Below are 24,256 nucleotides of genomic sequence, written 5' to 3'. Positions count from 1 at the left end.
AGAGGAGGTATGGTGTTAAAAAAAGAAAAAAAAGTTCTTTCTTTTTTTAAAAAATATTTTTATTAATTATTGATATTCCTTTATTTATTTAATTGCTCATATGTGGTGCTGTGAATCAAACACAGTGCTTCTCACATGCTTGGCAAGTGTTCCACCATTGAGCCACAACCCCAGCCCAAGAGAAAAGTTCTTTAACAGCTAAGTTTTATAGGTTTCTGTAACTGTTCCCAGCCAAACTTTTCTAATATAAGGAGCAGTAATTTTCATTTATCAATCAAGAAGTGCCAGGTCTCAAAATTACATGTTAATAAATCTCGTAACGACTATATATGAAGTCAAAGAGTAAGAATTGAAAACAGTTGAATTCATTGCAGTTATCAATAATTGGTAGGAAAATGATGAGATGGAAAGGTGTATTTATCAACTTTATGTTGCTTGACCAAAAATAAAATACATAACAATATTTAACTTATTAAAATACATTATAATATTTAACTTATTTTAAGATTATAGATTTATAATACACATATACTTTATTTTTCATAAACACTGCTATAAAATGTGTATAATTTACAGCCAGTTGTCAGTTTCACCTCCTTATTAATAATACAAGTCAGAAGTTATCTTTATAAACCCATAAGTTTAATTGACCCTTGTCTTTCTTTTCATTGGCAATAAATATTTGTGATAATAAAGATTAAAATATCAGCTGACTTGCAAATGTTAGTGTGAAAGGCTTGTCTGAATGTTATGTTTTGTAGCATGCTGTATGTTAATAGCAGGGTGTTATGCACTCATTGCTTATTCTAATATGCTAGAAGATTTTTATTATAAAGTAGTAAGAATTACTAACTTCAAGTGGATTATATTAAGGGTAAGTGTTAGGAGTTTGAGCCTAGTGAACTTCTCATGTCCTGAAGAACGTTATTGAAGTAGTACTAAGCAAGATAATTAATTGAAAGTCTTTTCTGTGTACCTAAAACACCTTAATATTTAAACTTGACCATATAATTCTTTGTGCATTTTCTTTGTATCCCCTCCACCCACCCCACCTCTCGTCCCCCTGCCCCCCCCTCCCCCCCCCCCCCCTCTCTCTCTCTCTCTCTCTCTGCCCCCAATAAAGTTAGAACTGTGTTATCTCTCTGGCTATTTGTATTTTATGGGGAGTTGAGAAATTACTTAAATGCTTTTTTGTTTCTAACAGCGGACTTGTCTCAGGTGTGGCCAGAGGCAAATCAGCACTTTAGTAAAGAGATAGATGATGAAGCAAACAGCTATTTCCAGCGAATATATAATCACCCACCACATCCAACCATGTCAGTTGATGAGGTGAGTATTTAAGAGGACCTAATTATGAATTGTACAGACAAATCTTGAAGAAGTGACCCTTTCAAGTTTTTTAGAAATCCAGCTTAAAGTGTTTTGTGATGTATCTATGTATCTTTTGAAACCTTAATGTATGTCTCAACCTCTGTTTATTGATAAATATTCTTTCTGCTTTACAAGTTTGCTATTATAAGAATATTTGAGGAATGCTGTTACTAATAGTTTATGTATGTGTTGTTTTTGTTTTGCTTTTATAGGTATTAGAAATGCTACAAAGATTTAAAGACTCTACTATAAAAAGGGAACGAGAAGTATTTAACTGTATGCTAAGGAACTTGTTTGAAGAATATCGGTTTTTCCCCCAGTATCCTGATAAAGAGTTACATATAACAGCCTGCCTGTTTGGTGGCATAATTGAAAAAGGACTGGTCACTTACATGGCACTGGGTCTGGCCCTGCGATATGTTCTTGAAGCCTTACGCAAGCCTTTTGGATCTAAAATGTATTATTTTGGGATAGCTGCACTAGATAGATTTAAAAATAGGTGAGTGGATAGTTTTTCTGTTAAGCCACTTTCTCTTTCTCTTTTGGATATAGGATCTCACTGTGTTGCCCAAGCTGTCTTCCAACTTGTATGAGTTTATTGAAGGGATAGTAAGGGAGGGATCACTCTCAAAGATTGGGTCTTGAGAGATTGGGTCTTCTCACATAGCAGGAGGAGACATGCCCTCAGATTTAACTGGGAGTCCCACAGAAACTTCTAGAGTCCCATTCAGGTTCAGCTTTGGGGGGGGGTGGTACTGGGGATTAAACCTAGGGGTGCTTATCTGCTGAGCCACATTTCTACTGCTTTTAAAACTTTTTATTTAGAGACAGGGTCTTACTATGTTGCTTAGGGTCTTGCTATAGCTGGCTGTAAATTTCTGATCCTTCTGCCTTACTCCCCTCCCCCCCCCCCATTACAGGAGTGTGTCATTGCACGTGGCTTATCTTTTTACTTTGACTACAGCATAGGAAACTGCATGGATGGCCTCTAAGGGAACATGGTGTGGTGCTCACATAGTTGGAGATTTTAAGGAAATTGAGTTCCCCTATTTTTTGCCCCCTCAGTCATTTTACTATCCTTTGAAAAACCCTCAGCAAGTGGTTTTTTTTTTTTTTTTTTTTTTGGTCAGGGTGTTGATGGTTTAGTTGCCAGGGTGATTAGGGGTTTTGATAAGGTAGGGTCCTGGCTACCTGATAGGGTGTGACATGATCCTGAAATAGTAGTTTTTCTGAAGGGGATATAATTATGCCTTGGGGAGATCCTTGTCTTCTAGGTGCTTATCTAGCAGATAAGGCTCCCTCTGGTTTACCTAGCCTTTCATTTGTTTTTTATCTTGCTCACCCATTCAGACTGACTAGCTACTTAACATTTGTGCCTTAAGGACTTGAATCCATAAATTCTTTTAGGGTATTTGGGCATGGTCTGGCTGCATTCTGCTGATAGAGGGCTACATTGAGGGGAGTGGCTCAAAGTCCTTTTCCTCTGCCTGGCCAGGCATGGAGAGTTAATGGTATATAGCATCAGGGCAATTCAGAGGTCCATGTTGGTAATTGGTGGGTGACTGGACAAGGCATTTTTAGGGAAGAGATGATATTTAGATGTCAATTAAAGTTCCCAATGACTTGAGCCTTGAATGAAGCCCCACAATATTTTCTATGGTTCCAGAGATAAAAATGAGGGTAAGAGACAGAAAAGAGATCTCTTTACCCTAATGGGTGTCAAGGCTTAAAATCTCATGATTGCTGGCCTTCAGATTCTGCAGAGGTATTGCCATCCACAAGTGATAGTTGGCAAGCTTTGTTCTCCACAAGGACTGAGGGGTAAAGCTTCAGTTTTTACCCTTAAAGGGGTATAGCATCTTGAGTTCTAGTCAAGATCCTTTGGTTCTCACGAAAGTGTGCTGTAGCCAAAGAACCATGAATTAGCTCAAGATTTTAACCTCCGGTGAACAGAATCTGAAGTAGAAAAAAGAGGTTTAGAAAAGGCTGAACAAAAAAAGGAACAAGAAAAGAATTGGGGTAACTTTTGATAAAGAGGTAGTTAACACCAAATGTTACAGGGCAGAGGCCTTCTGCAAAGCTGAGGCAGCCAGAGGGCCCCTCTTCAATACCAGATTCATGCCAGAAAGATTTCAGACATGTAACTCAGAGTAACAGGCTTGATGAGTTTAGTTTTAGAGGAATAGGGAAAGGAGGAGTGGGTTCTTTTAGAGAGGAGGCAGACCCTGACATACTAAAATATTCCATCATCCCTCTCAAGAAGTTCTCTGGTTTCCCTTGTAGTCAGTTTTTATACCCCACTTCTTCTTTTTTTAAAAAATATTTTTAATATCTTTATTTGATTATTTTTTATGTGGCGCTCAGGGATCGAACCCAGGGCCTCACACGTGTTAGGCAAGCAATTTACTGCTGAGCCACAGCCCTATACCTCACTTCTAATCCCTAGAATTCCCTCCCCCCCCCCCCTCTCTCTCTCTCTCTCTCTCACATATAAATTAGTTGTAGGTGGACACAATGCCTTTGTTTTATTTATTTATTTTTATGTGGCGCTGAGGATCAAACCCAGGGCCTTGCACATGCCAGGCGAACACTTGACCGCTGAGCCACAACCCCAGCCCCCCACCCCACCCCCCCATTGATCTCTCTTAATTTTATCTCAGGGACTTCCAGAGTATCATTTAAATACAGTCACAACTATGTAGCTTTGAGTCTGCATGTTGATACTTTTTTTTTTTTTCTATGTAAGAATGAGGTTCATATGTATCTCACACTTTAACCGTTCTTCCCTTGGAATTTTCTTCAGGTTAGGTATTTATAAGTAGAGTGGGGAAATGGCTTAGACTGAGATATGGAAAAAGGTTTTTCTGTTCTCAATGATGAGTGAAAAAATGAATTTTTCGTTGGCAGGTTGAAGGACTATCCCCAGTATTGTCAGCACTTGGCTTCAATCAGTCACTTTATGCAGTTTCCACATCATTTACAAGAGGTAAGTGCCCTCTACATCTAATACCTTGGAGAGTGCATCTGTTTTGATTTGTTTTGAGATTTTCAGGCATTGGCATTAAGATTCCTTAATGATTGACGTGATTTGGGTATACATTTCTTTTTGCTTCCTTTGCATCTTGACCTATTTTGTCACATCATTCTAGATATGAAGCAACTGTAAAAACTTGAATATTCTAGTATGTAATGTATAATATAACTATATTATAATAATATTAGTTGACCTGACAATATATTTAAGCTCTAGCTTGTGATTTCCAAACTCTGTATGCACCCCAGGTCAATTTTACTGAACACAGAATTGAAAATGTTGAACTTAATGAGTTAATAATGGAACGTGAAATTTCATTATTGGATTAACTTTTCTGTGTAATGATTTTGATGATTTGACTAAAGGTTTTTCTAGCTCTTTAAGCCCCATGAGGCTGATTACCTAGTAATTCTTTGTGTTAGAATCAGGCAGGTTTCCATAAATACTAAAAAGGATTTGGAGTGTGATTGTCAGGTATAAATTAAGAGGCAGCCCTTGACAATGGAGAATAGTACATTTTAATATGTTTTGTATGATCTTGAAATTTGAGAACCATTGTTTTAGTGGTTCATTTGGGATTTATAAACTTCATACCATTATCTTGTATTATTCAATCAGTTTATAGGACAGGAAAGCTGATGAGTCTTTCTCGAATTATATTTTCAGTTTTTTATTTTATAAAATAGATCAATTTTAAGATGTTGTAAGGAATAAGAATGATAAAAAGATTTGAATTTTTTCGTTCATCACGGTGCTGCTACTTCTGAGCTACATCCCTAGCCCTACAGAGCCCGTTTTAAAAAAATATTTTTATTATCATAATTTTGATTAAAATTATTTTATATATGGATTTAGTTTTGGTTGATAAGGTCAGTTGAAGTAGTTTGGGAACCCTCTGTCAGCCCTCTTAATTTGTGTTGGGTAGGAGGGAGGGAGATTTAATGATCTGTGAAATGAAAATGAAAAAAGAACAACCCTACAGTATCCATTACTGTGTTGCTTACTGTTTATTTGGATTGGCAATGTGTAGTATTTTTTAAAATTTTGTAGTAATAACTTTACTGAAACAACTAACAGCAGTGTTTTAGACTTACTTTTCTCATGAGGATCTAATAAAGGAGACCCGACACCCCCTGCCCTTTGGTTGTGCCGGGGTTACTGAAACCCATGGCTATGTGATTGCTAGATGAGCATTGTACCACCGTGAGCCTAGTGTCCAATATAAAAGAGATGAATTTAGTATACAAATTTCGAAGAATTTTATAGTTTTTTTAAAAATATTTATATTTTAGGTATAGATGGATACAACACAATGCCTTTATTTTTTTGTGGTGGTGAGGATCGAACCTGGGTCCCGCCCGTGCTAGGCAAGCGCTCTACTGCTGAGCCACAATCCCAGCCCAGAATTTTATAGTTTATTAAAGGGGTTAAAGAAATTTATATGCAGATATTTTATGCTGCTGTTTTTAGTTGTTTTGTTAGAATAGTTCTTTAAAAAAAAACTTTCAACATATTAATATTTTATCTTCAAAGGAGTCCATGGTATCCACTTATATTTATGTGCCAGGATGGGGCAAGGGTTATGGGAGATAGATGAACCAAAGGAGTACTCTGAAGTTATTTTTTACCTTCTCTCAAATCAGGGGCATATATAATTCAAAAATTTCGATTTCTATTAAGAACTCTTTTTTAATGTGTTTCTCTTTCCCTACACTTATAGTATATCGAATATGGACAGCAGTCTAGAGACCCTCCTGTGAAAATGCAGGGCTCCATCACCACCCCTGGAAGTATTGCTTTGGCCCAGGCTCAGGCCCAGGCCCAGGTTCCAGCAAAAGCTCCTCTTGCTGGTCAGGTTAACACTATGGTAACCACTTCAACAACTACAACTGTTGCTAAAACGGTTACAGTCACCAGGCCAACTGGAGTCAGTTTTAAGAAAGATGTGCCAGTAAGTAGGTCTTTTTTTCTACCAGATTTAAAAAAATATATTCTGATGTACCTCATAGTGAGCAGTATCTCAATTTTATTATGATACATGACTTATAAAGACCCTTTTGTATCTCCCCTCCCTGTATTTCCCAGAGATAGGCACTATTAATAGTTATATGCTTGCCCACACTTCAGATGTAGTCATATCAGGTAGAGATTTCCTATAAATGAAATAGATATTTCAGTCTTGTATGGGATTTTTTCCAAGGAAGCATTTCAATTTATTTACTTTATGTACTTTATTATTTCTTTAGCCTTCTATCAATACTACAAATATTGATACGTTGCTTGTGGCCACAGACCAAACTGAGAGAATTGTGGAGCCCCCAGAAAATATCCAAGAGAAAATTGCTTTTATCTTCAACAATCTCTCACAGTCAAATATGACACAAAAGGTGAGCGTGATGTCATTTTATAAAGGCCTTCTCCTTTTTCTCTTCTGAGTTGAGGGATTTATTTTTAACCCCCCACCCCTTGTTTCTTTCTTTCTTTAAATGACATTACTGAGGATTGACTCCAAGGTGTTATGCCACTGAACTAGATCCTCATTCATTTTTATTTTTCATTTTGAGTCAGGGTCTTGCTAAATTGTTGCCGATGGCCTTAAACTTGCTATCCTGATTTCATGTTCCTGAGTGAGATTATGGGTATATGTAATTTTGCCTGGCTTTGACCCTAATTTTTAATATTCACTTTAAAAATAAAGGTAACAAAATCAAAGTGAAGGGAGTGTGAATCTCCAACTTGTGTTTCTGGTTTTTGTAGACACCATATAATACCAGTTTCAAATGTTCTGTTTTGCCCTGTATTGTAGACTTTTTCAAATAAACTTTGTGTTTTCATGATGATGGAAGATTTTATTTGTACCTCTAGTCATAACTCAGCTCCTCCCAAAGACAGTTTATTTATTAGATTCCTAAGCACTCAGACCTTGCAAAAAGCCTAAAGAACCATGCTTGGCTTCCTAAGATTATATAAGTTAGTACTTATGAATGGTAATGTTAGCCTCTAAGATTAGCTTTAAGAAAATGTGTTTAAAGATGTATGTACCTATTTTAAAATCCCAGGATAATTGATTGGGGGGAAGAATTCAGGCTTTTAGTATCTATTTGAAGAGAAGCTTCAAACTTGTAGGTGATTCCTGGATATAGAAATACGGGAAAACACAATTCTGGTGTTAGATGTGTAATGGCAGGTTGTAGATTAGTAAATTAAGATTAGATTAGTAATTTAAGGTTGGGCATGGTGGGTGGGTGGTGGCAGCAGGAACTACAAGTTTTATCATTTATTTATTTTTTTTGGGGGGGGGTAGTACTGGAGGTCAAACCCAGGGTCTCACACATGTCAGACAAGTGCTCTACCACTGAGCCACATCCTCAGGCCTGTTTTATAGTTGGTTTTTTTTATAATTATTTATTTGTTTAGTTGTAGTTCAGCACAAAACCATTTATTTTTTATTTGTTTGTTTATCTGTTTATTTGTTTATTTTTATGTGGCGCTGAGGATTGAATCCAGGGTCTCACATGTGCGAGGCAAGACCTCTACCTCGGAGCCACAACCTAAGCCCCCTGTTTTATAGTTTTAATGCCGAAGGTGATTGTAGATGTTGCAGTCCTAACCATCTACAAACTGCGTCTACAGTTTTAGAAGTGGTTGACTACACTACCATAGAATTGAACATACCGTACTGCATTTGTCTGTCATGGGGAGAGATGAAGTGTGGTGCTTTAGTGTCATGTTAAATTTTCAAAGAGCCCTTTACTATAGTATGATTCACAGAAACCAGACTTTATTTTATCACAGTGTGATTCTGAGCTTTTTGTGTCCTATTAATTGGCTAGGTTGAAGAATTAAAAGAAACTGTGAAGGAAGAGTTTATGCCTTGGGTTTCACAATATCTAGTTATGAAGAGAGTCAGTATTGAACCAAACTTCCACAGCCTTTATTCAAACTTCCTGGATACATTGAAGAATCCTGAATTTAACAAGATGGTTCTGAATGAGACCTATAGAAACATCAAAGTAAGAGTTGGTTCTTATATTCTATTTAATTATGCAATAAAGTATAATTAGAATTTGGGCTGTATTTTGCTGCTTTTTCTATATATTGTCTAGTTCAGGTATATATGGATATTGTTTCAAATGTGGAAATAAATTTCACAGAAGAATTTCAGTCGTGGGTGATACTAGGTGTGCTGTTTATTTTGAATGTTGTTATCTCTTCTTCATTTGTTTTCATCATCTCATGCATGTATTTTAGAACTTCATCATCTATTACAGTAACACTTAGTGTTGCTTAACATGTCATATGCATCACCATCTTTTTTTTAACTTGATTTGCGGCCTCCACCCCCACCCCTGTTCCTGGAATTTATTTATAATACGCTCTTAGTGCTAGCACCCCTCCTACTCTTTCTTTAAAAGGTCTTTTAGAAAACCATTGTATGAATATATTCTAGTAGTGGATATTGAGGGTATTTATCACTATAACTGAAACAAACAATACTGTAATGGTTGTTTTCATTTGTATTTTACATTCGTCAAGTGCCAGATATTTCTAGACTCCTTACATATTTGTGGCGTAGTTTTGTCTTAGAGTCCTGTATTATAATCTTAAGACCAAACTCTTATTCAATAAAGTTTAAGTGTTTTAATTGGTAAGCTATTGCTTATTCCTTAGGAGATAAAATTTGTTTTCATAAGACACTAAACCAGCATACATCTGTGATCATTCTTTTTTGAATAGCATGGGATTGGCTTAGCATCCAGCACTATATTTAAACCTGTGGATGGGAATTTTCCCCATTCTTGGTTACGCTGTAGTGCGAAATAATTCCTGTCTCTTCTGTTGCACAGCTGACTTGTATAATTCTGCTGTTGCTTTTTGGAGTTAAGGAACATGACAATATTCAGGTTTTATTATCTGATAGCAGGGATAATTAAGTTACCTCATACTTTGAGGCAAAATTTAAGGTCTTGACTTTTTTTTAGACAAAAAGCAAATATAGCTATTCATTTAGTCAATGTAGTAGTTGCTTGTTTATATGTGTGTGTGTGTGTGTGTGTGTGTGTGTGCGTGCCCATTCTCAAAACATACTGTGTGATGATTTTGGTCTTCTTCAGCTAGCACTGAAGAATCCATTAAATGAATTTTAAAGTAATTCAAAAGCGAATAAGCAATTTTACACTGTATTTCAGAGAGTTATTTTGGTTGACTCCAGAGATACATAATGACCTGGATATGCAGAAGACTGTAATAGATAGCTATTTTGGTTTTATTCCTCCATGTGTCTGCTGCCTCAAATAAAGGACTGATAAGCAAAACTATAATCTTGAATTTAAATCTTCATTTATGTTTAATTTAGGTCTTCAAAATAGATTTTTTATTGAGTCTACTTTAAACATAGTTAAGGTTTTCCAGTACTTTTCTGTGGGACAGTACCCAACATTTTAAACTTGTATCCCTTTTGAGTCTTTTTTTTTTTTTTTTTTTTTTTTTTTTGTACCGGGGATTGAACTCTGGGCACTCAACCATGGAGCCACATCCCCAGTCCTGTTTTGTATTTTATTTAGAGACAGGGTCTCACTGAGTTGTTAGTGCCTCACTATTGCAGAGACTGGTTTTGAACTCACAATTCTCCACTGCACCCTGCTCCCTTTTGAATCTTGCACACTATATTTGTTTTATAGGTTGAGTATTTGCCATCTGAAATACAAAGTACCATATTTTTTTTCTCCATATTTTCCCAATATTTACATATATAATGAAATACCTTGGGGTATGAAGGTCTCATATAAACACCAGATTTTTTTTCATGTATACACAAACATAGAGCATGAAGAAAATTTTTATATTTTTATCATGTCTGTGGTTTTTTAATTGCAACTCATTACATGAGGTCAGATGTTAAGATTTCTGTTTTTGGCTATGTCAGCCCTTTTCAAAAAGTTTCAGATTTGGAGCATTTTGTAGTTTTTAGGTTTTCAGATTAGAGCTGCTCAATCTGTAACTATTTTTAAAAAATAAAAGTACTTTTGTTCTTGTTTTGCATTACTAGTGATCACACCTAGTACCTTCATACGCTAGGAAAGAGATCTACTACTGAGCTATACTTCCAGCCCCTAAAGAGGTCTTTTAAAGATAAAAAACATCACTGTTAATGAATACAGCAAAATATTGTTAATAAAATGTGTGGAGTAGATTTACTTTGAGGTATGTTTTAAAGAATTGATGGTTTATTTTTAGAATAGGATAATAGAATTCTCAAACATTTAGTTTATAATTTTATTTCATAAATCCATTCTTACTTCTTAATTCTATACTGTTTCAGGTGCTCCTGACCTCTGATAAAGCTGCAGCCAATTTCTCAGATCGTTCTTTGCTGAAGAACTTGGGACATTGGCTGGGAATGATCACATTAGCTAAAAATAAACCCATCTTACATACTGTGAGTTTCAGCTAACGGTTCATGCAAAGTTTGGTAATGTTTGGGCAGTGTGCTTTGTCTAAAGATCTTGATTTATGGGGGCTGTTTTAGTGATTACGAGATTTTGTACAATTTTGTCCCATGTTTTGAATTCCTCGTTCTGTGCCCACAGGTCCTACATCTTTTAGTATAAAGAAAAGTCAGCATGGTGTGGGTGTCACTTCTTTTTATAATACAAAACTGAAATATTGGGGCTGAGATCATGGCTCAGAGGTAGAGCGCTTGCCTAGCATGTGAGAGGCCCTAGATTCGATCCTCAGCACCACATTAATAAATAAATAAATTAATTAATTAAATAAAGGTATTGTGTTCAACTTCAACTAAAAAAATAAATAATAACTTAAACTGAAATATTATGTTGATTGCTATTTGGGGTATGAACTTAGTGGTGTTTTTTGGTGGTGCTGGGGATTGAACCCAGGTCCTTAAGCATGGGAGGCAGGCACTCTACCAACTGAGTTATAGCCCTACCCCTTGATACTTTTTGAGGACTTCCGGAGTACATTGCCAGCTTTTGAACATTTTTTTAATTCCTTCAATTCTAGGACTTGGATGTGAAATCTTTGCTGCTAGAGGCTTATGTTAAAGGACAACAGGAGTTGCTCTATGTAGTACCCTTTGTTGCCAAAGTCCTAGAGTCCAGCATTCGTAGTGTGGTGAGTAGATGTTAATATTTTATTCATGGCTAATTTGTTAAGAGTTGTATTGTTTCAGCACAATGTTCAAGAGATTGTGTTTTTAGTTCTTATGAATGTAAAACTAGTTTTGTTAGTTTTCCATAGTGGATCTTAGCCAACTTTAGAAGGTGAAAATAAAATACTGACTCAGTATGGTTTTGGGTTTTTGGTGTTGGTCTAAAATATGCTGTTGGTAGAAGGTTTTGTTTAGATCACATAGGTTAAAAGTGTTTATCTTTTAAATATTCAAATTTAAAGTTGGTTTTGGAGCTAGTATGACATAGCTTTTCATTAGGTTTTTAGGCCACCAAACCCCTGGACAATGGCTATTATGAATGTATTAGCTGAACTACATCAGGAACATGACTTGAAGGTAAATTTGTTTTTTTATTCTTTGCAACTTTCTCTGCCTTCATATTATTAAAATGTATAGTAAAGACTATCAACAGTTGGGTAGAAAGTATTTTGAATAAACTTAAATTTTCTTTTCAAAATTCAAATCAAATATTGGAATTATGCAGTTAAACTTGAAGTTTGAGATTGAGGTGCTCTGCAAGAACCTTGCATTAGACATCAATGAGCTAAAACCTGGAAGCCTCCTAAAGGATAAAGATCGCCTAAAGAACTTAGATGAACAACTCTCTGCTCCAAAGAAAGATGTCAAGCAACCAGAAGAACTCCCTCCCATCACAACCACAAGTAAGTTTGGCAGCGTATTCTTCTATTAATCCGAATGCTTTTGGTATGCCTCAATGAATATAGCAAACTGTAATCGTTCCACATAGTGTGCTGCTGAAATTTTGTACACTTTTTGGTGGATCCCCTAAGCTATGAAGTAAAAGAATGTCTAGGCCCAGTCTTACTTTATTAGATTCCATCCTAGCAATTCATTAGGTAGTTTTAATTAAATGTGATTTAATCAGTTATTCCTTGTGTCCTAATCAGGCCAGTTTATCTTTCACATTGTTTGAAGTATTAGGAGTAATTCTATGGCCTGTGTTATCACTCAGAGGAAGACCAAACCACATCAACTTACTAGGGAGACATCTTATTTTACCTGCATCAATATGATTGGAGGTATTGGACTAGGGTATAGGGAATGTTCATTTGTGAGGTATGATTAGAATAAACTAGCTTTTCTTTCTCTCTTAGGAACTAAGACTCTCCAGGTAACCTGGGATTAGGCTAGATTGAAAGAAAATTTGTCATATAGGCTAAATCAACAAGGAACGCTTGGGCCTGCTAATGTAGCTTCTCTCTTCAATTGATTTCTGTGCTTTGAGGCACTGTGTGTTTTGGTCACATCTTTTATAGTAGAATTTTGTTTTCATAATGGGAAAGTTATTTACCATCACCATCACCCCTGCCAAGAGACTAAAACCCAATTAGTTAGATAATTACTATTTAATAATACTTAATTTTATTATAAATTCAACAGATGTGACCTTTTAATCTCTTATTTTGTCACTTTACATTTAGCCACTTCTACAACACCTGCTACCAGCACTACCTGTACAGCCACAGTTCCACCACAGCCGCAGTACAGCTACCATGACATCAATGTCTATTCCCTCGCAGGCCTGGCACCACACATTACTCTTAACCCAACAGTAAGTACACACTGCTCCATTTCCCCAACTCCTAGTTTCTGACAAAGTGTTCGGTCACTTTCCTTTCCCCTTCCCTCTGAATTACTGTGTTGTAGGGTTTTGTCAGAAAGAACAAAGATCTGGAACTGCTATGTAGTATAGTTGATTTTTTTTTTTTTTTTTTTTTTGGTCTCAAAAAAATAGTCTGAGTGATAAATAACATTCATATTGGTCCCTCTTATCCCAACCCATGATTAAATTAAGCCAGCAATAAAATTGTGATCTTGGATATTTCTTAGGTCAACAAACTTTTTTTTTTGCTTTCATTTTTATTATTATGTCACTTTAGCTTTATACGAAGCCATTAGCCATTTTTTGTTGTTGTTGTTTTTTGTTTTGTTTTGTTTTTCAGATAACTGAAACTGAGACCATATATATATGGTCTTAAATGGGACTTAGTAGTTTCAGTTAAGTTGTTTTGGGTGGTTGCAGGAGGCCGCTTGATCTAAATTCAATCCTTTCCATATGCTTATTCTGTATACTTAGGGTGGTAGTTTATTGTTTTCCTCGGTCTTTTTTCTACTTGATACGACTTAACTGTTTTGTTCACTGACCTTCCTTTTTCAGAAACCAAAAATGTTTACAAATACAGAAGTAATATTAATACATTGAACTTTTTTTATTAAAGGGACTTTGAAAGTACTTTAAAGAGATCATATTAAACTTTTCTCCTCTCCCCCTCTGTGTAGACAAGTCAGATAGGATACAGAGTGGGTACCTAGATCTAAAAATTGATTTCTCTTTGGAACATGCCTAGTAATTTGAATATTATGTGTTCATTGTAAGAGTTCAGTAAATTAAGGGCATCCAAGTAAGTATTAGGGCATGGTTTATACTGGAAACAAAATCAGCAACAGTCTTTCAAATGAAGCAAGAGACCTCAGCAATCACTATAAAATGCATACTGTTCTGAAGAATTATTTGTGGCAATAATAGTTTTTGTAGGAAGCTCTTTCTCTGAAAATTTAGTTTTCCAAAGTTAATAGAGATGTTTCTTTCCAGAAAACAAATTCCTTAGGTATTATTTTAGCTTAGCAAGTAATGTATCCATAAGTAGGTAATGGATGTTGTAAATAGTTTGCCTATTAAACTTGAATTTAAAAAGTTGACATATCTTTAATCATGGATCACAAAGTATACTGAATCCTTAAGCCTGTGTAACCCAGTTTCTGTTTCCCACCGTTTTCTTTATTAATTTTATGTAAAAGTCTAGTTTCTGTTAATCTTGAAGTAATTCTAAAATGTGGGTTGATTGCATGTAGCTTGCTGTCTTATTTAAACAAACTGTTAAATTAATTTGTTTGCCCCTCCCTCAGATTCCATTATTTCAGGCCCATCCACAGTTGAAGCAGTGTGTGCGTCAAGCAATTGAACGAGCTGTCCAAGAGTTGGTCCATCCAGTGGTGGATCGATCAATTAAGATTGCCATGACTACTTGTGAGCAAATAGTCAGAAAGGATTTTGCCCTGGATTCTGAGGAATCTCGAATGCGAATAGCAGCTCACCACATGATGCGAAATTTGACAGCTGGAATGGCTATGATTACTTGCAGGGAACCTTTGCTGATGAGCATATCTACAAACCTAAAAAACAGTTTTGCTTCAGCCCTTCGTGTAAGTTGGTTACTTACTTAGTGTAACAAAATTTATTACTGTTCATCTGCCAGAGTTTTTCGTGCCTTTGACAGTGGATGTTAACACTTGATCTTAAAATCACCATGTTTATTTGATGTCTTCCTATATGTTTGATTTTAAGTTTTATAAGGTGAAGCACTGTGCCATTTTTTTTTTTTTTGCTTATTGTTTTATCCTCAGTGACATTTGGCAGATAATAAATAACCAAATATTTGTAAGATTTTTTTGTGGGGGAGGGTACTAGGGGCACTCAACCACAGAGCCACATCCCTAGCCCTATTTTGTATTTTATTTAGAGGCAGGGTCTCAACCGAGTTGCTTTAGTACCTCACTTTTTGATGAAACAGACTTTGAACTCATGATCCTTCTGCCTCTTTTAACGGAATAAGCTAACCATCTTGCTTCTGAGTTTCAGATGTCACGGTTAACGATTCATTTGTTCACTGCTTTATTATCTTTACTGCATTCATAAAAATGAAAATGTATAGGATATTTTCATCTTAATAGATGAGGAAGCTAATTTAAAGCTATATCAAGTAGAGGCAAAACTTAAAAATGAATTTGTTGCCTGCATTTCCTACTGTCTACAAGAATTGTTTTCTTTCTTTTCTTTTCCTTTATGTTTCAAATAGACTGCATCCCCACAACAAAGAGAAATGATGGATCAGGCAGCTGCTCAGTTAGCTCAGGACAATTGTGAATTAGCTTGCTGTTTTATTCAGAAGACTGCGGTTGAAAAAGCAGGCCCTGAGATGGACAAGAGATTAGCAACTGTAAGTGTTTAGCATTTGCTTTTCAAGTTGTTTTATTTTTAATTTAAGAAAATGCCTCATAACAAGAACCTCAGTGACTTTTTTTGTTTGCAGGAATTTGAATTGAGAAAACATGCCAGGCAAGAAGGGCGCAGATACTGTGATCCTGTGGTATTAACCTATCAGGCTGAACGGATGCCCGAGCAAATCAGGCTGAAAGTGAGAACTGAGGCTCTGTCTCTTCCCTGCTTCATCTATGTTTTCTTTCTTTCTTTTTGTTTTTGTTTGAACTCCTCACTGGGACTAGGATAGAAGGGCTAAATGTTGTTTCTGAGAAAGCATCTCAACTCAGTAGCACTTGTCTTTAAAGCCATCTGTGGAGGAGGTATGGAAATAGTTTAGATTCTGCCACCCTCCAAAATTGTTAAAGTGTACCGTAAAGAGTTCGTGTGCCTGTTAAGTTTTGTTGCACAAAGTTTTGTTTCTCAACTTGTGCTTACTCTGCTCACATTTTCTGGTACTTAAATTTCTTTTAATAGTTTTTTATTGGTACTAGCAAGTTGGTCCGGAGTCTGATACTATTTGTCGACTCCAGGGAAGTTATTTTTCAGTGGAGGCCTTTATCAGTGGAATACTTCTTGATAAATTTATGAATGAGAGTAACTAATAGGAAAATGAGAAAAGCCTCTTTTGAGCTGTTTATGGGCATACATGTTCAATTATACTGTTACATGTTGTAATGACTCTTCCCAGAACCTCTGTGGTTAACTCTCTTGCAGATTTTTCAATTTCAAGAAAAGTTTCTTTTATTTGTGTAGGGGCTCCTGCTAAAATTGATTTTCTTCTTTCAAGGTTGGTGGTGTAGACCCAAAGCAGTTGGCTGTTTATGAAGAGTTTGCACGCAATGTGCCAGGCTTTTTGCCTACGAATGACCTCAGTCAGCCCACAGGATTTTTAGCTCAACCAATGAAGGTAAATACTTGCCTTGGATTAAGGTGTTTTATACTGTAATTTTGAATTGTTTTTGCCAGTAATTGTCACTTTCTTTTTTGGAACTTGAGTTGTAGGTATTTGTATCAGATCAGTATGGAATATAGAATTTTGTTAAGTCTATGAGATTGATTTAACTTTAATGGGTATCTTAATTAGAGGAATGGGTATCTTAATTAGAGGAATTTGCATGGTAGACTCATGACTTACGTGGACTTGGGAGGGGTTGGAATTTTTACAAAAACAGGTGAAAATATACTGAAAACATTTTCTACTTTAAGCACTTTAGAATAAGTTGCAGGCCTGAGAACTTGTTATCCTGAATCCTTTGATTTGTGTGTGTGTGTGTGTGTCTCTGTCTGTCTGAGTTGTAGTCTCACTGTGTTACCCAGGCTTACTTCAAGTCTCAGCCTTCTCCCAAGTAACTAGGATTAAAGGTGCATGCCACTGTGTTGATTTTGTTTTTTTACAAAACCATTCTCTTGTGTGACCACTATACAAAAATTTAAAATCAGGAAATTAACACGACTACTTAATACCTGTCTAATTCTTAAGCCCTATTTAAGATTTAGCAGGTTGTCCTAATAATGCACAGTTAAAAGACCTGTTTTAGAATTGCGTGATTCGTTTAAAATATCTTCTGCAATTTCCTCTTTTTTCTTGACTTTGATACCTTTGAAGATTATAAGCCAGTTAATTTTCTAGAATGGCCTAATTTGGGTTTGTCCAATGTATTCTCATGGCTAGATACTTTGCAGGGTTTAGTGGTTACCAGGGATTGAGCCCAGTGGTGCTTAACCACTGAGCCACATCCCTAGCCTGTTTTTTTTTTTAAATTTTTTTTTTTAGTTGTTGATAGACCTTTATTTATTTATATGTGGTACTGAGAATTGAACCCAGTGCTTCACACATGCCAAGCAAGCAGTAGCTGAGCCACAGCCCCAGCCTCCTAGCCTGTTTTATAATTTATTTTGAGGCAGGGTACCCCTAAGTTACTTAGTGCTTTAATAAATTGCTAAGGCTGGCTTCGAACCTGCGATCCTCTTGACTCAGCCTCCTGAGTTGCTGGGATTATAGACGTGTGCACCACGCCCAGCTGGTAATAAATGTGTGTGGTTCTGAGGATCCAACTTGGGGCCTTACTTGTGCAAGGAAAATGCTCTGCCATTGAGCTACATCTTCATCCATAGGCAGCATTTTTGGTAGGAATATCCTAGAAGCGATGCAGATACTTTTGTCTTATGCTTTAATAGTTGATCTAAGTACTATATTTTTCATGATTAGAACTCTTTAACTTTTTTTACCCTGTAGATGACATTAGATGCCACAAGTGGTGCTGCCTGTATTCTTCTTATTGGTGTTCCTTTCTCTGATCATTTCATTTGTGTTGGTGTCTTTCAGGCTTCATGATCTTTAATACCTCTGCCCTGTGCCTGCCTTGCATCGCTTCACTTAATAGTGTTTAGACTGAATACCTTAGGAAGGGGAAATGGAAGAGGCCCCCTGTGTTGTTTTTTTTTAATATTTTAATATTTATTTTTTAGTTTTCAGTGGACACAACATCTTTGTTTGTATGTGGTGTTGAGGATCGAACCCGGGCCGCATGCATGCCAGGCGAGCGCGCTACCACTTGAGCTACGTCCCCAGCCCGGCCCTCTGTGTTTTAAGAGAATAAATATGCTAACAGAACTCTATTATGTACCTGTGTTAATGAAAAACCTTAAAATGTTTTGTTTATTTCCTTCTCTAAAACAGCAAGCTTGGGCAACAGATGATGTAGCTCAAATTTATGATAAGTGCATTACCGAACTGGAGCAGCACTTACATGCCATTCCACCAACTCTGGCCATGAACCCGCAAGCTCAGGCTCTTCGAAGTCTTTTGGAGGTTGTAGTATTATCTCGAAACTCCCGGGATGCCATAGCTGCTCTTGGATTACTCCAGAAGGTTGGTTCCTAAGCTGTTACTCCTAGAAGCAGCTAGGTTTGTAAACATATAGTGATTTGTCATTGTCTAAAAGCTCATAAAGTTATACTTAAGATTTAAAAAAATAATAATATAAATGAAATTCTGTTACATAAATACATAATTTTTCTCAGTATAGAATGACTTCTGTAATGTCATGGCATACACTGAGATTTCTTCCCACTCCAGTCAGAATTGCAACAATCAAGAATACAAGTAACAGTAAATGTTGGCAAGGATGTGGGGGAGAGTGTATTCTCATACACTGCTAGTGGGCCTGCAAATTGGTATAACCATTCTGGAATGCAGTATGGACATTCCTCTCAAAACTTGGAATGGAACCACCATTTGACCCAGTTATCCCACTCCTTCGTATAGATCCAGAGGAGTTCAAATCAGCATACTGTAGTGACTCAGCCATATCAATGTTCATAGGCGCTCCATTCACTATATGGAACTAACCAAGGTACCCTTCAACAGATGAATGGATAAAGAAAATGTGGTATATATACACAATGGAATATTACTCAGATTATCATGCTAAGTAAAATAAGCCAATCCCCCAAAAACTAAAGGTCAAAAGTTCTCTCAGATATGTGGATGCTAACCCACAACAAGGGCAAGGGGGATAGAGGTTCAGTGGATTAGACAAAGGGGAATGAAGGGAAGGGGGTGGGGCATATAAATAAGAAAGTAAGTCGAATGGATCTGACACAACTTTGCTCTGTGTGTGTGTGTGTGTGTATGTGTATGTGTATGTATATATGTGCATATACATATGTATATATATGTGTGTATATATATATATATATATATGTATATATGAATACACCACAATGAATGTTTACATGTATAACCACAGGACTGGTATCCTAATTAGAATAAGACATACATCATTTGTTTTCTGTATTGTCATGTGTGAAAATAAACCAAAAAAATTATGTAGTCATGGCAGGTATTAATGGTAAAGAAGTTGTTTTGATTTTTCCTTAAGTAATATTTTCTGCAATTATTTTTATTTTAAAAGATCTTTAAAATTGATCCAAATATTTTGGTAGTAGGTCAAGATAGATTGGGGGCCCTGGGGTTTGTAGGTGCTGCAGTTGCTGTTGCAGAGATTTTTATGACAGTGAAGAACTACAGAATGAATTTGAACTACATAGAACTTAGAAAGGAGGTAACAGTCTTAAGGTTTTAGAAGGTCTTTTCCTGGTTCACATTGACGTTTGATTTTGAGTTTTCATAACTGGGCTCACTACTGTGTTTCCGTGGTTCTGAACACTTTCTTTGCTCATAGGCTGTAGAGGGATTATTAGATGCCACAAGTGGTGCTGATGCTGACCTTCTGCTGCGCTATAGGGAATGCCACCTCTTGGTACTAAAAGCTCTACAGGATGGTAGGGCTTATGGATCTCCGTGGTGCAACAAACAGATCACAAGGTTAGTAGCCATTTATTTAAGTAGTAATTATTGGAGTGATTGAACCCAGGGGCATTTAGCCACTAAACTACATCCCAACCCTTTTTACTTTTTATTTTGAGACAGGGTCTCAAAAGTTGCTCAGGGCCTTGCTAAATTGCAGAGGCTGGTCTTATACTTGGAGTTCCTCTTGTCTGAGCCTCCCAGGCTGCTGGGATTACAGGCATGCCACCAAGCCCAACTGAAGTGAATTTTAATATGCATGGTCTTGTTTTCTTCTAGAAGTTTCCCTTTTTTTCTTGAAAATAAGGGAAATATTTGCATTTCCAAATTCTTAGAAGTGAGAATTGGTGAATGGTTCTTTTTTTTCCCAAGTAATCTCAACCTTTTGCCCACAATAGAAAGCCTTTACCTTGTTTTGGGACATAAAATTGTAGGTAATTTGTTTCAATGATTTCACAGCAGTAATATTCATAGGTAAATATTTTAATGGAATCTCATTTCCTAACATTTAAAGCAAAGCCTGGGCTATCTTAACATGGCCTCAAAGCATTGAGCTGTTCTTCTTATATTTGTTTATGTGTATGTGTGTTCTGTTTGTTTTTTTGTTTGGTGCATGCTGAGAATCCATTGTACCCCTTAGCTATACCCCCCAAATCACTGGCTGATTTTAAACTTGGGTATTTAGTTTTGCAGTTGACTCTAAATTGAAGTCATCTTTAATTTGGGAAATTTGCATTGAGTAAAATGAACTTTTTGTTTACCTGATACAATATGATTAAGCTCATATGAATAAAATCCTAACTTTTCTTAGGTGCCTAATTGAATGTCGAGATGAATACAAATATAATGTGGAGGCTGTGGAGTTGCTAATTCGCAATCATTTAGTTAACATGCAGCAGTATGATCTTCACCTAGCTCAGGTATGGGAGGAATTTATTTGAGCCAACAAAAGGACTCGGAGTATTTTTACCCCCAAGTGTCATCTCTTTTAAATTGCATTTTCTCTGTTGTCAGTCAATGGAGAATGGTTTAAACTACATGGCCGTGGCATTTGCTATGCAATTGGTAAAAATCCTTCTGGTGGATGAAAGGAGTGTTTCCCATGTTACTGAGGCAGATCTGTTCCATACCATCGAAACCCTCATGAGGATCAATGCTCATTCCAGAGGCAACGCTCCAGAAGGGTGAGAATGAAATGCTTTGGGTTCCCTGTGCATTCAGCAGTCTCCTAAGAAAGCTTTAGAAAGGAATGTGCAGACTTACTAAAACTACTGTTTAATAACTGCTTTCTACTTAGAAACACAAGTGAGAGTGATTGTCACAAGTATGGAAACTTAATTAACTGCCAGACCTTCCTGGTATAGAGCAGTACACATAAGAACTGAGTTGGTATCAGAGCTGTGGTTTATACCTGACACTTAAAAGCTGTGAGTTTTTTTGTTTGTTTGTTTTTTAAAGCCCAGTGAACTTAACAGAGATGAAGCATGGCACGTAACAGGCAAACAGTGAAGTGTTTGTTGACTCTGAATATCAACTCTATTTCAGTGGGCAGGGTTTTTGGTGAAGATAATAGCTTAAGTCTTACCATTTGTATAAGTAGAGAAGAAGAGACCAAAGATAGTTATATTTAAGTATGGAAATGCTCAAGTGAAGTGATCATTCCTTTGTGGTTTCTGTTAAATAATCAAATTGTCCAAATGTGTCTGTGTGAAATCACAATCTTGAATAGACCAATTTTTTTTCACTCTGGATTTATTGTATTAGATTGCCCCAGCTGATGGAAGTAGTGCGATCCAACTATGAAGCCATGATTGATCGTGCTCATGGAGGCCCTAACTTCATGATGCATTCTGGGATCTCTCAAGCTTCAGAGTATGATGATCCTCCAGGCCTGAGGGAGAAGGCAGAGTATCTTCTGAGGGAATGGGTGAATCTCTACCATTCAGCAGCTGCTGGCCGTGACAGTACCAAAGCTTTCTCTGCGTTTGTTGGACAGGTAGAGCTTTTGGAAAGAAAGGTGCTTTTTATTCAACATAAGTAGGATGTGATAACCTCCAGTAGTAAAGCTCAGTTATTATATACCTGTGGCTAGGCAGTTATCTCCATACTCATGTAAACCAATAATGTCACCATCATGCTTTATGCTTTACAAAATAGCCTTTGTGTTTACTAATTGATCACAGCAGTAAAGTGAGCATCCCCACACCACCCCCATTTAGTCCTATTTATCTCATTCTCACTGTGATGTACAGTGGGGTCAGATAATAACAAAGCTGCCAAATATAACTTAACTAGTTTGATAATCCAGCAGTGATGGATTATAGGCTACTAAGTAATTGAAACTCTTTTATCTCATGTATAAAAAATAAGGTAAAATAATTATTTAAGTGATATAGTATTTTTTATTTTTAAAGTTAGAGTAGGTTATCTCCCTAAACATGTTCTTTTGGAAAATAGTTTTAGTATTTCTATTCATAAATTGGTGCAAATTGGAATTTTAGTGTTAGAAACCAAGCCAAAAACTAGCCCACAACCAAGGTTTAACAGGAATTTTTGTGGATAGGATGAAATAAAGTATGGAACATAGTATCATTTAGTTTCTGTTTTTTATCATCACTGGCTGCTTAGCAAATGTAAAAGATTAAGAGCACTACTAGTCAGTGTGTTCTGATTTTAATATAACTTGGCAAGAGTGGCACTTTACTGGCCTTAGAATTACTTTAGTGGAATTAATGTTATTCAGGGTAAATTATCTGCTTATTTCTCCAAACTTTTAAACTGAAAACAGAACTTGGATAAGTTGCCAGAGAAAGATTACTAATTAGTTCCGTTTTTAAGTAAATGATGTTTCAAAGTAGAAGAGTTGATTTTAAACGTACAAGTTGGGTTTTCTTTTCAACATGAATATTTCCTAGTAAAATGTACCAGGCAGATTTATCTCCTAAAAGAATCCAGGGAATTACAAAACATACCCTACTGAAAAGATGTTACTGCATGTATGTAGTTTGATATATATATATATTTTAATTTGGATGGAGAAAAGAATTGAATTAGCTTGTTTTTATGATCATTGCTATTTCATGGGGATGGATATGGCACCTATCTCAGTTCTTTCTGCTGGCTTATTTATTTACTCTCTTTTTCTATTTCTCTTGGAAAAAAAGATAATGTATCATACTTTTCTGTTCAGTTTTGCACCCTTTTGAGAATTCTTGTTTCCCTTTTTGTGCTTCCTCTTTACTTTTTCAGATTTCACTGTAGATATTGAAGGCCCTTTGTCTTTACTAGGGCACATTATTATCATATTCCTACCAATTCAGCTGTCTTATTTCTTTTGAAGGGACAGTTAAATTGTTTTAAAATTTCCAAGATAACCTCGAAGCTTTCCCTCTGGGCTTGGTTTCTTTATTAAGTGAGTACTGGCCTCCTTCCTCTACCTTTAAATGGGCATTTCCCTGTGGTGGTGCTGATGTTCCCCCACCCCCAAATAACACATTTTCAGCTTCATTTACACATATCTGTCATGTAATTTAGAGTTTTTCCTATCTTTTATTTTTCCCTTTTTAAAAATTTGATTTTATTTTTTTAAATACACGACAGTGGAATGTATTACAATTCTTATTACACATAGAGCACACTTTTTTCATATCTCTATTTGTATATAAAGTAGGTTGACACCCAATTTGTGTCTTCATACATGTACTTTGGATAATGATCTTCATCACATTCCACCATCCTTACTAATCCCCTGCCTCCTCCCTTTCCCTTCCTCTCTTATAAATAGGCTTTCCTTTTCTCCTTTAATGTTAACAATTTGTTACATTTAAGTAGCTAGACATGATCTGAGTTTTTCCATTACATACATACTTTATATAAATCAGTGATTTGGGGGGTTACCTAGATGGAGTTTTGGAAGCTTTGTTATTGGGTAAGTCAGTAATTACTGACAATTATCTTTAATTCTATGAGAAGCAAAAATATATGTAATTTATTTTCCTCCTGGGAGAAAGATGAATTGTCCAGAATGGTTTATTATGACCTCAGGAGTTACTACTGAAAGTTTATTTTGTTTACATAGTTAATTTTACAAATTATTTGGTGATACCCTCATATTCAAAATAGCCATAATATTATCTCTTATTCAATTTCCATCTTTTCATCCATGAAACTTAAAAATCAGAGGAATTCTGTCATGATTTCTTAATGAGAAGACATTCTCATGGCAGCTTTTCTTTTTTTTTTTAAGTAAGAATTAGAAATGTGATAATAGAACAAATTAGTATT

The 24,256-nt window shown here is 36.1% G+C and overlaps 1 protein-coding gene across 8 annotated transcripts in view; it reads left to right on the top strand.

The window, feature by feature from the left end:
• CNOT1 (CCR4-NOT transcription complex subunit 1) overlaps positions 1–24,256 on the top strand; it is an 84,400-nt gene that overhangs the window by 48,653 nt on the left and 11,491 nt on the right. For 6 of the 8 annotated variants that reach the window (XM_081275501.1, XM_081275499.1, XM_081275500.1 and 3 more), the window contains 20 exons: positions 1,205–1,329; positions 1,584–1,870; positions 4,279–4,357; positions 6,126–6,356; positions 6,652–6,792; positions 8,239–8,418; positions 10,728–10,844; positions 11,429–11,539; positions 11,856–11,933; positions 12,082–12,259; positions 13,040–13,170; positions 14,526–14,822; positions 15,476–15,616; positions 15,710–15,814; positions 16,448–16,567; positions 18,341–18,532; positions 19,848–19,990; positions 20,784–20,892; positions 20,987–21,156; positions 21,737–21,989. In XM_081275501.1, coding sequence (XP_081131627.1) covers positions 1,205–1,329; positions 1,584–1,870; positions 4,279–4,357; positions 6,126–6,356; positions 6,652–6,792; positions 8,239–8,418; positions 10,728–10,844; positions 11,429–11,539; positions 11,856–11,933; positions 12,082–12,259; positions 13,040–13,170; positions 14,526–14,822; positions 15,476–15,616; positions 15,710–15,814; positions 16,448–16,567; positions 18,341–18,532; positions 19,848–19,990; positions 20,784–20,892; positions 20,987–21,156; positions 21,737–21,989 — 3,188 coding nt within the window. The remainder of the gene's footprint in view (positions 1–1,204; positions 1,330–1,583; positions 1,871–4,278; positions 4,358–6,125; positions 6,357–6,651; positions 6,793–8,238; positions 8,419–10,727; positions 10,845–11,428; positions 11,540–11,855; positions 11,934–12,081; positions 12,260–13,039; positions 13,171–14,525; positions 14,823–15,475; positions 15,617–15,709; positions 15,815–16,447; positions 16,568–18,340; positions 18,533–19,847; positions 19,991–20,783; positions 20,893–20,986; positions 21,157–21,736; positions 21,990–24,256) is intronic. The other 2 variants (XM_081275503.1, XM_081275502.1) reach the window with 1 other exon arrangement.

Source organism: Spermophilus citellus (genome assembly GCF_964194105.1).
Source record: "Spermophilus citellus genome assembly, chromosome: 18".
Taxonomy (NCBI): domain Eukaryota; kingdom Metazoa; phylum Chordata; class Mammalia; order Rodentia; family Sciuridae; genus Spermophilus; species Spermophilus citellus.
Note: the sequence above shows the minus strand (reverse complement) of the source record. Positions and strands in the feature narration are given on the sequence as shown.